Source organism: Gossypium arboreum, chromosome 4 (assembly GCF_025698485.1).
Source record: "Gossypium arboreum isolate Shixiya-1 chromosome 4, ASM2569848v2, whole genome shotgun sequence".
NCBI lineage: Eukaryota > Viridiplantae > Streptophyta > Magnoliopsida > Malvales > Malvaceae > Gossypium > Gossypium arboreum.
Window position 1 is genome coordinate 52,867,574 of NC_069073.1, and position 13,684 is coordinate 52,881,257.

The window sequence follows — 13,684 nt, forward strand, 5'->3', positions numbered from 1 at the left end:
GCCGAAACATTCACTCTCCACCTGAGAGCCCTCTTGTGTCCACCTCAGTGTCAGCCTTCAGACAAGAATGAAAGGATAAAGAAATCGGCTGCTTGGAAATAGAGAAAAAATATTACGTTGATTACACCATAAATCCCCAGAGTTTTTCCATATGATTATGACATAAATCTTATGTATGGTATATATAGGGCATTGTTTGCGGGTATCCAAAAAGCTTGAACTTTTGACTGCGTAACGACTGTCACCTAGCCCCCTGGTTATACTCGAACTTATGACCACATCATGACCGTCGATTGGGTCTCCACCTAAATTTCGACCCTTGATTGTATCAAGTATTATTACCCTGAAACCTGATTTCCCCACGATGGGTTTCTAAGGATGGTCCTATCTCGCTATGACATATAAAATGTATGTGTGCTGATGCGCATTATCACATCTCCGACCCCTCAAAGTTACCTAAGAACTTTCGTTGTTTCAGTCAAAAACCCTAAACCCTAAAAAAACCCCAAATCCTAATCCTAAAAAAATAAAAGCCCTAACTCTGGAGAGAGAAAGGAAAAATGTGTCCAGCTGGGCGTACTTTCTTACCATATGTGCATAAAGCGCGCCCAGTTGGACACGCTTTTACTTTCTCTATCCTAAAAACGACCTATTTCTTTAATTAAATTTTAAATCAGCCTAAAGACTTAATTAAAAAAATTAACCTATTAAGCTAATTTAGTTTAATTTAAAAGACAATGAACGGGTCAAAAATCAAACCTCTTAATTTTCTTTTGTGGTTAGCATTGTTTTTGGTGTCAAAAATTTTCAAAATATATTCCATCACCACACATATTAATATAGTCTCATATTTTAATATATTCATGGGTAAAATATTTAAAATATAAAATTATCATTTTGTCTTTCACTTCAAAATCTCATTGGATAAAATTTAAAATTTTAAAAATTAATTATTTAACTAATTAATTACTCTAAAATACTTGATTATCAATAATTTATATCAATAATATTTTATATAAAAACACTATTAATAAATAATTATAATTATTATTTATAGAATAATATTTTATAATATTTATATAAAAGAAATGTGAAAATAAAATTTTATCTACGGCTAAATCACTTTTGATATTATTATATAATAATTAATTAAATATTATTTTAATTTATCTAATTATAATTTATAAATTAAGAGTACTTTTGTTATTATCACATCATAATTAGAAATAATTAATAAATTGCCAATTTAGTAATAAATAGATAATAAATGACATTTTCATTAGTTAAAAGTTTTTTTCAAACGGTGCTAGATTATAAATTATATTATACTTGATATATATAATAAATTAAGTAATTGGTAAAATGTTACTTTTATTTGAAACATAAAATAATCATGTAAATTACAAGAAAGTAAGCCGTTACTAGGTAAACATGTATGACTTCACCTAGTGACCCTAGGCTAGAACTCCCGCCCCAGATTAGACAAATTGATTGTTCCACGCCCACCCTCATACAGTAAGTCCATCTCAAATACTTTGGGCTTTAACTGTAGAAACCGGAAACTGTAAGGCGGATATTGTAACAGTGTTTACAAAAAAAAAGTTTCATTTCATATCTTAACATTACCCAAAACAAGACGACTCCATCCTTAACCTAAAAACCCTCGTAAACTCGTGAACAAAACAGCCCATTTTTGCAGACAGAAACAAAGCCGAGAAAGGAAAGCAAAATAAATGGAGGATTTGAAGAAGAGAAAGATGGAAGAGATGGAAGAGATGGGCAACAACGACCAGTTATCAACTCAAGAAGAGCTACGTTCTTTGCTTGACCCTCTTGCTAAATCCCAGCTCGTCGATCTTCTTTCTAGACTGTATGTTTATGCCTTTCCCTTATTTTCTCAATTTCTTTTATTTTCTTATTAAAAACCGCTATAAAATTTGAATTTTGGGAGGCTAAGATTGGGGGCCGGGGGGCTGTGGTTAATTCTGGGGGAATTTCTTTTATATTTTTCTTAATGTTTCTGGAAGTGTTTAGCTTAAGTTTAAGATTAGTTGTTAAACTTGAACTTCTTGACCTTGTTAGCATTGTAGTTATTATAATTACTGCTCTAATGAGCTTGACCTTGTAAAATTTTAAAATGTCCAATTTTAGTTTTGATCAATTTATGGATAGCTAAAATACTTGTTTGTTTATGCTAGATTCGCCGAAGCATAGGATCTTTTAGGTCTATTTATAAAGAATATTCTTTTGAGTATTTTTACATCTGCTTTATGCATTTTCCTTTCCATAATGGGCCATTTTTGCATGCTTCAGTTTACACTTAATTCTAGGATGTTTCTGTATTGGCCTTTGGAATTAAGAGCCTTCTTATTGTTATACTTTTTCCCGAGGTTTAGTTCCTATTTTAGATGCACTTAGTTAAGGATATGGCTTTTTTAAGAACATTACCTCATTTTTCTGCTGTAAGGGTCTTGATATGTTCTTTTTACATCTGGAATCATAATAGATGTTAGACCAAATTTTTAGTGCAACTATCATTTATTCTTCCGGAAGTTCTATATAGGAGAGACATGACCGAAACCTATTCTATATGTCCGACAAACAGTGTTACACCTTCTTTGTATGCTCTTGAAGAGAGTACATTAATCACGAGTGAAGTGATTTTGATTCTGGAAAGCTCTAAAATGTAAAAGAGGCACCGTTGTAAAGCATATGTATTATTTTGCTTTCATGAAATATTAGAAGAATATAAGGGGACTGAAGTGCTTTGTTTATATCAGCAATCGTGTCAAGAAAAGTTCTCTAATTTTTTTAATTAGATTCAGATGAATAAAATATGGACCAAAAAAATATCAGCAATCGTGCCAGCAAATATGGACCAACAAAATTGTAAATCTTTGGAGCTGGATAAAATCCTTAATATAGTTTTAAACATATAAAATGAGAGTGTTGGTATATAAAGAATTAAAGACTATTGTGGCATAGAATCTTCTCCCTATGCAGTTCACTGTGTGTGTGAGAGTGTGATGCTTGTGTTAAGTGAATGTGTGCTATACGACTGTTGCTTGAAATTGTATGCTGTGTGATTGACTCCGTAGATGTGTGTTTATGTGCATGTTGACGCATAAAGAGGGTCCCAATATCCTTCGATTGCTGAAGAAATTAAAAGTATTGCCAGTTCAGATCCTGTACATCGAAAGCTTTTTGTTCGTGGCTTAGCCTGGAATACCACTTCAGAAACCTTGTGTGCTGTGAGTGCATTGCTGATTGCTGTTTGTGTTTTCTGTGATTGTCCCACTTGATATCCCACATGATATAGAGTTTTGGGTTGTCTTTTTCCTATAATTATACCCATCTGCATTATATTAATAAATATTATTATTATAATTATATGTCTGAACTTTTAAACTCAGATCCATTTAAACTGAATGGATTGAGCCAAATTTTTTGGTCTAGGCATTTCGAATGCATGGAGAAATAGAAGAAGGGGCTGTCATCTATGACAAAGCCACTGGAAAATCTCGTGGCTATGGTTTCGTTACTTACAAACACATGGAGTCAGCGCATAGTGCACTTGGAGCACCCAGCAAACTTATTGATGTAAGTAATAGCTACTTTTCAGTATACACGCATCTCAGTTCATCTCATCATTTTCTTTTTCTATTTTCCTAGGATGAGACTTACATGCCATCTCAATCTTTTTCTCCTTTTGGGCTCTGCTAGTCACCTCTCTCCCTTTGTGTCCATACAATCATTCATTTAATTACCATGGTTGCCATTGAACCCTGCTATTAATATAAATCTTTGCTAGGACAGGTATCATAAGTGATGCAGAATATGATATGGATTCAATTTTCTAATGCATGTGCATAGAACAAAGTGTCATACTGACTGCTATTAGAATGCAATGATATACTTTAGTTTACATTCCTATTTTTAATCTGTGGAGTTAGCAAGATACGTGTTGCTATGATGGTCATGGCATCTGGAGTTAATATTTCTTCAGTGAAGCTAAATACTGAGAGGGAAAAGAGAAGGCGAAAAACACATTCTGGATCAATATCAGATAATCAGAAGATGACTTTGAGAGGTGGGCCACCTGCAGTAATGGTTAAAAAGCACTGCCACAATTGAGGCAGCATGTATTTGGAGTTTGGCACAGAGATCTTTATTGATTTTGATTACATATTCCAGGTTGATAACATTACATAATTTCTCAGTGACATGGTTGTAAGATGATCCAGATGATCATATATCAATACCATTATTATCAATGTCAACAACATCAGTCACTCTCACTCTTGATTTCTTCATATTTTATATACCAAATATGAAAAGCATATTTAATGTCATCCCACATGCAACTCTGGATTATGCACTTATCATAAGGAGAAGGAGTTGGATTCTGTATCAATGCTTCAAATGCACTCTGTTCTTTGATATGCTCATGGCTGTTACATTCTTGTCATTAGCTCTTTACTTTCTTGACTGGCTTGAATTCAGGGCCGGATGGCTGTATGTAATTTAGCTTGTGAAGGGTTAACTGGAGCAAGTACCACACCTGATCTAGCTCAAAGGAAGCTCTATATTGGGGGCCTATCACCAGATGTCACAAGTGAGATGCTCCTGAATTATTTTGGAAGACATGGTGAGATTGAGGAAGGCTCAGTTGCATATGACAAAGATACAAATGAATCACGGTGCGTACTTTATCTTTTTGGATGTATCTTTGTAGTTATGTTTTTTTGTTTTGTACATGTGACGAATTGTTATCATTTACCTTTCATTTGCAGTGGATTTGGTTTTGTTACATACAAGACAATCGAGGCTGCAAAGAAGGCCATCGATGACCCACAAAAGATCCTTGGGGTATGTGAACAACGCCACTACATGTTGTGTCTATGACTTGCAATTTTTGTTTTCCTATTGTTGACAAAATTTGCTGGTTAAAATTGGCATATTATCCACAGTTCAGTTGGCGGTTGCATGTAAATCCAGTAGCCACTATGATAGAAGTGAAAGAATGTAAATTGGGTGCCTCCATAAGTTTTACACATGGAGGTTGCGATAGTGGGGAGTTATTCTCCCCAAATTATTATAATTCCTACAATTTGGGGTTTATAATGGAAGTTATTTTTATTTGAGTGGTGCCATGATGAACGCATATAAAGAAATAGCTTGATAGTTTGGGTTTCTTTGCAGGGGAGAACTATCATTGTGAAGCTTGCTGATACCCACAAGGGAAAACCTGTACAAACACAGGCACCTGCTGCAGCTGTGGTTCCTCTTGCAATGCCTATGGCACCTGGCTACCCACAGCTCGGGAAAGCACACCCCTCTGCCACCCCTGCTGGCTATGCTTATACTCAACCTGTAGCACCATATCAAGCTTCTTCGTATTCTAGTCCTGCTGCAGCACCTGCACCATACCCAAGCCAATCGACAATTCCTTATGCATCAATTGCTGCAAAGAAGGATCCACAAGGAATCCCACCAACTACCCCCATGGGAATGAGCGGTTACCCATATTATATTGGGAAATAATAATAAAGTCCCAGCTCATTCATGGTGATTTGTGAAGCTCCATTGACGAGTACTTTCTTAATGCAACTACTAGTTTTATACTCACAGTTCACCAACATGTTTGGTCTTTGCAGTTAGGTGACATGATGACCAACATGTTTGGTCTTTTGCAATTAGTTGTCATGATCGGTTGTATCTTGAACCAACTTTGCGAGACCAGGTGTTGCACATTAGAACAAAAAGATCATTGGGTTTGATGTAGGAGAGCTTAATGTTAGCATTCCATAAATTTCCCTGGTTTCTTGTAGTTTAAGTCTAATATACTTTGTCTTATTGATATTATTTAGTGTGGTTTTTTTTTTTTTTGGTGGGGTCAAATGATCCTTTCAAACTTCTGTTATGGGTCAAATTTAAAAATATCGAAACATTAAACGGAGCAGGCGGTGCGTTTTGAGCAGGGGTTAATGAAATAGTGCGCATTAGCCTTTAATGAAAACGGGGTGTTTTGGTGCAACGATCATACTGTTAGTTTTAACCAACTTTTAAACCGCATTTCCATTTTATTGTTTCCTTTATATCTGGGTTGTAAATAGTAGAGAAGTCATGCAAATATGGTTAGCATGTTTTTTCTCAGGTTCTCTTTTTCCTTTTCTGATGTCCTTATTTCTTCTCTTTGCTTTCCTTCTTTTGATTTGACTGTTATCAAATGTATTAGAGCTTCAATGATTTTGTATGGTTGGGGATGGGGTCACTATGCAGGTGCAAAAAGAAATGAGTGTGTTGCAGTAGGAAATGTGAAAGATCCAAGGGAGTTGTCTCAACTCGATGCTAAGATGGAAGTCGAGTTAGAGGCTCAGTTATAGGGTTTCGAGAGGATTTCAAAGGAAACCTTTTTGAGAAATATTTTGGTAATCCTACCTCCTTAGTAGGAAATGTTAAAGATCCAAGGGAGTTGTCTCAACTCGATGCCAAGATGGAAGTCGAGTTAGAGGCTCAATTATAGGGTTTCGAGAGGATTTTAAAAGAAACTTTTTTGAGAAATATTTTGGTAATCCTACCTTCTCGAGTACGGTGGTTGCAACTCAGGCAAAGGAAAAAAAGGATTTTGGGAGGGTTATCTCTTGGCTTCCTTCCTAAGGAACCTTTGGAAGTACCTCAACCTTCATTGGCTATTGGGATGACTAACTTGCCTCGCACTCAACGGGGAACATTGCCAGAATGCTCTTACAGGTTTGATTGACACCGTTTTAATGGATCATACTTTAGGGGATGGTGGTTAAAGGTTGAGGGGTATTTTTTAGTAGAGGGAGTGCTTGATAGTAACAAGGTTCGTACTATGATGCTGCATCTAGAGGGATGGGCTTTAGATTGGCACCACTTTTATGCTCAGAAGCATGGGAGCCTTCGCATGTTGGACTGGACGTGTTATGCTCAAAACTTAAAGGAGCGGTTTGGTTCTAACATTTTTAGGGACCCTATGGTTGAATTGGTGACTTTGAAGTAGCAGGGTTTGATCGAGTAATTCCACAATCAGTTTGTGAGCCTCCTGAATCAGCTGCAGCTTCTTGGCCCTAATGCACTCAGCATCTTTGTAAGTAATCTATAACTTGAAATCAGCCAGTACTTGTAATTATTTAGGCTCTAATCACTTTAGAAGGGGTTTCATGTAACAGTCTGTTTTTAGTCAAATTAGAACAGTGGTTTCGTGACCACAAATTCGAAGTCAAAATATTTGTTTTATTATTACTTTTAGGTCTATAGAATGATGGTATGATTGTATAAAAATTTCGTTAAGAAATTTTATTATTTGAATGCTTAATTTGATAAAAGGGACTAAATCGCATAAAGTGTAAAAGTTATGTTCTAATAGCTAAAGGTGTCTAATAAATATAGAACCTTAAATTAGATGTCCTTATATTGTAATTAAATCACCCATAAAGTGAGTGGACTTTCTTGGACATGATATATGTGTTTTCTAAGATTAATTTTGAAGGTTAATGTAGTAAATTAGTAAATAAACAAATTAAAATAAAGAAAACAAATATGTTGTCTTCCTAAATGGTTTTATCCACTAGAAATTGAAGCAAAAACCATCCATGGAAGCTTGTTAAATTCAGCTAAGCTAAATTTGGTGCATGGTAGGTATTTTTCAATCGTTTTTAATGATTTCTATGTTTTTTGAGTCGTTGTAGCTTAATCTAGTTAGACCAGGGACTAATTTGTGAAACTGCTAAAAGTATAAGGTTTTACCATGAATGTATGTTAGTTGTTTTTGATGTTTGATGGATGAAAATAGATGCTTGATGATAGTTGAACAACTTTAATAAAAGAAATTTTGATGAATTTGTCAATGAGGAATTAAATTGAAAAATAGAAAAATATTCATGGTTAGATTGTGAAATAAAGGAAATGTAGGGCGTGTTAAGAGCATTAGTGATATTCGACTATAGTGGGATTTTATCAAATTGCATGAATTTGCATTTTTATGAGTTAGGGACTAAATTGTAAAGAAGTTGAAATATTAGGGGTAAAAGTGTAAAATTTCCATAATATGAATTTTTGGATTGAATTGAATAGAATGTATTTTAAATGAATAAAATTTTATTATATATTAAAGAAAAGCAACGTACATATCTAGATTAAGGGAAAAATAAAGTTTTGGATTAGTCAATCCTATTCCGTCATTTTTGTGATCGAGGTAAGTTCGTATGTTAATAAGCATTAATATAACTGTGTTTTAAATGCTTTATAATTGTGTTATTGATGAATACGACCTTAAGGAAATGTTCGACGAAGAATTGGATACGTGTGAAATCTTGGTTGAACCTTAGGAATAGATAGGATACAAATGACGTCATTAGGGGTTATTGTGTTTGGGTGCTGGTCCGTATGTTCTATCAGTGGCTGAGTTTTCCAGCATGTGTTGCGGACTCTCGTCAGCTTGTGTGAGCAGCACCGTGTAGTTATGTCTTGACCATCAGCTTGTGTGAGCAGATCCGTTGATAGCTCGAGAGTGAGCATTATATTAGATATGAGATTGAGATGGTTTTGACCATGTATTGGCACTTAGGGTGCGAGATTCCCGAGTACCCGATATTATTCCAAATGGTTCAACGGGTATATTGAGGATATGAAAGGGTAAGAGATTGATACGTATCAGTGCAGGTTTGTACGTAAATCGTATAAGCATTGAAATCTATGAAGTTTGTGAGTTATATGATCTACTATGTGGATGAACATATATTAGCTTTGTGATTAAGTTAAATTGTAGTATTTATGACAGATAACTTAATTTGTGAATGAATGGGAAGTGATATTTATTAATCATACGAGCTTGCTAAGCATTATAGCTTATTTTGTTTATTTTTCCATGTCTTATATTGTTTTCGAAGCTTGCTCGAATTTGGGAGTTGTCGGAGATCTCATCATACTATCCAGTTGTTATTTTGGTACTTTTGAACTTTGGATATATAGGTTATATGGCATGTATAGGGTTGTGATTAATATGGCCTATATGTTCGTAATGTATTTAGCCAATTGATTTGGCTTGTAAATGATGTATGTTTTGGTTATGTAAATAGCCATGTGATTTGGCTTATTTTGGTATACTTGATGATGTATATATGTGCAATTGGTCTTTTGTTATGTGGTTGGAAATTGCTATGTGAATGCTTGTTGTGGATTGGTATTTTGAGTACCAAATGGTTGAATTTTGAGATATGGTATGCTTGTGGTTTTAGGTAAAATGATGCATGTTTGAAAGTGATCAATAAGGTGAATTTTTGAATTTGGTATGTTTAGATTGGAAAATTATAATGTTATGAGCATTCTGATTGTTGGTATTGGAATAACATGATTTAGGCTTGGTTGAGATTGGTTTGAATGCCTATTGATGCAATGTTATATGCCATTTGATATGTTTAGGTGGATACAAATTTGGGTGAGAAAGATGGCTTGGAAAATAGCCTATTTTTGTCCACACGGGCAGAGACACGGGCGTGTGTCTCAACCGTGTGTGACACATGGTCAGGTGACATGGCCGTGTGTCTCCTGATGTTTATTAGAAACCAAGTCAGTATGTTCCACACGGCCTAGCACATGGGCGTGTGACTTGGTCGTGTGGCATAAGTCAGTATACCCTACAGTTTTTGCACGGCCTAGCATACGGTTTGGCACATGGGTGTGTGAGGCCATTTCGAAGGGTACACGGGCTAGTCACATAGGCGTGTGGTTGGCCGTGTGACCCAAGTCAGGAGTTACACGGGGTCGGGCAGGGTCATGTGATCCCATTTCGAATGTCCACATGGTCGCCACACAGGCGTGTGTCCGCTGTGTTTTGAAAATTTCTATTTTTTTTCAAAAAAAATTCTTGAGTTCTCGATTTAGTCCTGAACCAATTTTAATGCTTGATTTGGACTTCGAAGGCTCGTATTAAGGACAATGATTGCTTGTGAATGGATTTTATTTGTAAATGAAAAATGTAGATGAAATGCAAGTTTGTTTATGTAATAAGTTCGGTAATTCTCCATAACCCTATTTCGGCGATGAAAACGGGTTAGGGGTGTTACATTTCATATTGCCAGACAGGTGGAAAGCATATTAGGCAATCAACTAGGAAGGGTTTCTTTGTTGGTTCAAACTACTTCCAGTTAGCTAGCCTTTTCTAGTTAAGCTGGTGCATTAGGGCAGTTTGTTAACACACCATCTAGGGGACTTAATGGCTCAAATGTGCCTTTAAAAGGGCTGAGTCTAGCTGTAATGGTAGAAAGGAAGTAGAAGGGTTTGTGTTTTTGGTGTGGGGCGAAGTACCACGTAGGACATAAATGTATTAAGACTCAACTCTACCAAATGTTGGTCGAGCCACCTAAGGAAGAAAAGGAGGATTTTTAAGAATGTTTAGACCAATTGGAGGACTTATCTAGAGAAGGTGATTATGTTGGAAAAAAGAGTTTGGAAAATGCAGTGGAAAATAAGTTTAAGAGAAAAACTAGAGTTTTAAATTTTATTTTCTAAAAATAAGAACTTGGTTGTGATATCTAAAATAATAAACCCTTAATTAAAATTGTACATTTTCGATTCATCTTGGATGAACACTTCGACCGAGTAGTCTCTTCCGCTATTGTTAAGTTTACGTATGTCGAGTGTGGGCTCGTTTCGAATTAGAAAAATTTCCACAAAATTATTAGTAGGGTAATTTCGTAATTTATTTGAACTTTTAAGTCAAGTTGTAAATAAGAAAAATATCTCTAGAAATCTTCTAAAGTAATTTCTTCAGAGAAGTTTCTCTCTATAATTTTCTTTTGAATTCAAGTTTGTGAAAATAAATAACCCAAGACTCTTTACATAGAGAGAGTTTAGAGAGTTCAACTATTATTAAACTTAATTAATTTAATATTAAATTAATATAATACATATGAAGATAAATAGTAGATAAAATTTAATATTAAGATAATTAATTTAATATTAAATTAATAAAATACTATCAATATAAGTATTAAATTAAATTAAATGTTAAATTTATTAAGATAATATTATTTTTAAAATAGTTAATCTGAAATCAAATTATTTGGTACAGTCCTAGGAGTGTGATTCTTCCACAACTCAATCACCGAAAGATCACCCGTCGGCCATAAGATTACTGTTGCCGCCGGTATCGTTGTGTCCGATGGTGCCATTGCTGGTGTGACACCCTCATCGAACCTAGAGTCGGTTCAGTCTGAGCCTAGTGACGACCCAACCGGTCCGGTCCAACCACCTATTAGATCGTCAATCCAGTTTCACATACCAGACTCGGTTCGACAATTTTTGGGTTTCGATCTCGATTTTGGGTTCTTGGGCCCAATTTTCGATCTTAGGTCCAATTTTCAAGTTTAATTACCCATTGGACAAATTGTCTGACTTAAAAATTAATTTTCAAAAATATCACATTTATTTTAATTAATTTGATTAATTTTATTTTACTCGATAAAAATTATTTTTTAGGAAAATTAAATTTCCTAAAAATCACCAAGGTTTTCCAAAATAAATTTTCAAGAAAATTCTTTAATCAAATTCTTTAGTTGAACAATTCTCACAACCGCCTAATTTAATTTCACATGAATAAATCGACTTAATCAAATTATTTTCAAAGTTGTAGAATTTTCTTCTGATTCAAATGCAATGCGATCGTGCTTTTGTTGAGTTAGCAGAGGGACCAGTTAAACATATACAATTTGGCTCAAGAAATTGCAATTATGTCCAAAAGCATCGTTCCGATAATTCAAAATTTACTTAATCATGGAGTTAGTCTATAAGAAGTACCATGATTAGAAACTCCTTATTGTACACTTTTTGCAAAAGTAATTTGTTCAATTGCTTTGCCCAATGACCTCGTCATGTATGTGTTACCCTCATATTATATTCTTGATTCCTTTGAGTTAAATCTGTTAACTCAATATAATCCTATTTTATCTCATTATCACTATTATGTTTTCTTAATGATTAATATGACCACTGTCAACAAATGACTTATAAATTGCTTTTTCGAGAACAAGAAACTCGTGGTCACGTTTCATCTTTATCAATCTACATAATGCTAATGAGAAGATATGTTTATCAAGCTATGAATTCCATTGTTGCTAGTAAAGTCATGCCATACACAAGTCATGTACCCAACATATTGACTATGAGCTTGATCATCTTTAGAGCATATCTCACCACTTATATCAGAGCACATGAGTTACATACGCATGGTCTGTGACTAGCTCAAGACTTAGGTTGTAACATCCTGAGATGCGGTCTGAAAGTTATGGCCTCGTAAGTGAAGGTTCATCATAAGGATATCAATAATGAGTTCGCCAGTGCTTCGACGAAGCAGTATACACCAAAAGATGTGGTAAAGGGGTTTGCTAGATTCATTGGCAATTGTGTTCGCCAATTTGTTTGGTGAGTTAGGGTTTTGTTTGGCGAGTTGGGGGTTCACCAGTTGAGTTGCGAACTGGTGTTCACCACTCAAAGTCAAGTTAGACTAACATTAGGAAATAAAGATATTGTGTATCTAGGAATAATTTTTGTGTAAGTAACCTTCTTCTAAATCGACTAGGGTTCCTAAGTCAAGTAGAGTATCCTAGGATCACTAAGTCACTTAGTGCCTATAAATACAACTCTTATTCCTTGAAAGTTCTTTTATTGATATTCTATTGTCAAGTCTTTGTTTTGAACCAAGTTCGTGGCAACCAAGGTAAGCCTCTGTCCTATTAGGGTTGATTATCTAGAAAGCTAGGTTCGTTTGCATGTGTGAATTTTGTAAGTTTTGTCTATTTAAGTATCTGTGTGTTTATGTATGTTGTGAACCAGCCGAACCATCCACTAGCAATGATAAAGGAAAAATAGAACTTGTTTAAATTCTTAGCTTTATCTGTGAATGGTTAAGAATTTCCATAAGTGTGCCAACTATTATGTTTTTCAGTATGAATGCTTAGGGTTCGTAACTTGTGTGCGAACTGTTATGTTTTCCAAAAACTTTGTTTTCAAATGAAGTTTTTCCTATAAAACTCTGATTTTAAGTTCCTACACTTTATTTATAAGATATGCTTTCAAGTTATGTTTTTAAGCTATGTTTGATGTGTGCTCCTATGTGAGCCTATGTTGTTAAGCATGTTTTAAAAGCACAATTTTATAAGCTATGTTTTGGCAAGCTCTTTATGCAAGCTCTATGTGAAAAGTTTCTGTGCGAACTCTTTTGTGAACCATTATGTTGGATATATTGATATACCAAAGGATTGTGAGTACTCATCTATATGTTCTGTGATTTGGGCGTTAAAGACTTGAGACATGTAGAGAGATAAGGGAATGTGAGCAATGCTTCATTCAATGGTACATGTTGATGTACAGGAGAGTGTTTAGCTTATGCTACACTTATGAGACATATTAAGGACTCTTTGAGTCATTCTAAGGTGTTATAAGGAGATTCACATATGTAACTTATAAGATAAGATAAGTGTGTTAAGACAAGTTAAGATAAGTATGTTAAGATAAGTGCGAGAATGTATTATATGATTCTCAGCCATTTTGATAAGACAAGTATATGAGCATGTTTTATGCTATATAATATCTGTTTTCAAATAAGAACAAGCTAAGTTTTAAAGTATGATTTTCAATAAGTACACGCGAAATAATTTTT

At 34.6% G+C, this 13,684-nt stretch overlaps 1 protein-coding gene across 1 annotated transcript; it reads left to right on the forward strand.

The window, feature by feature from the left end:
• Positions 1–1,461: 1,461 nt before the first annotated feature.
• On the forward strand, positions 1,462–6,019 carry LOC108465161 (UBP1-associated protein 2C-like). Its single transcript, XM_017765484.2, has 6 exons — positions 1,462–1,870; positions 3,131–3,251; positions 3,457–3,600; positions 4,504–4,700; positions 4,794–4,869; positions 5,203–6,019. The coding sequence occupies exons 1-6, from the start codon at positions 1,734–1,736 to the stop codon at positions 5,542–5,544; spliced, it is 1,017 nt and encodes a 338-aa protein (XP_017620973.1). The 5' UTR covers positions 1,462–1,733; the 3' UTR covers positions 5,545–6,019.
• The last annotated feature ends 7,665 nt before the right edge of the window (positions 6,020–13,684 follow it).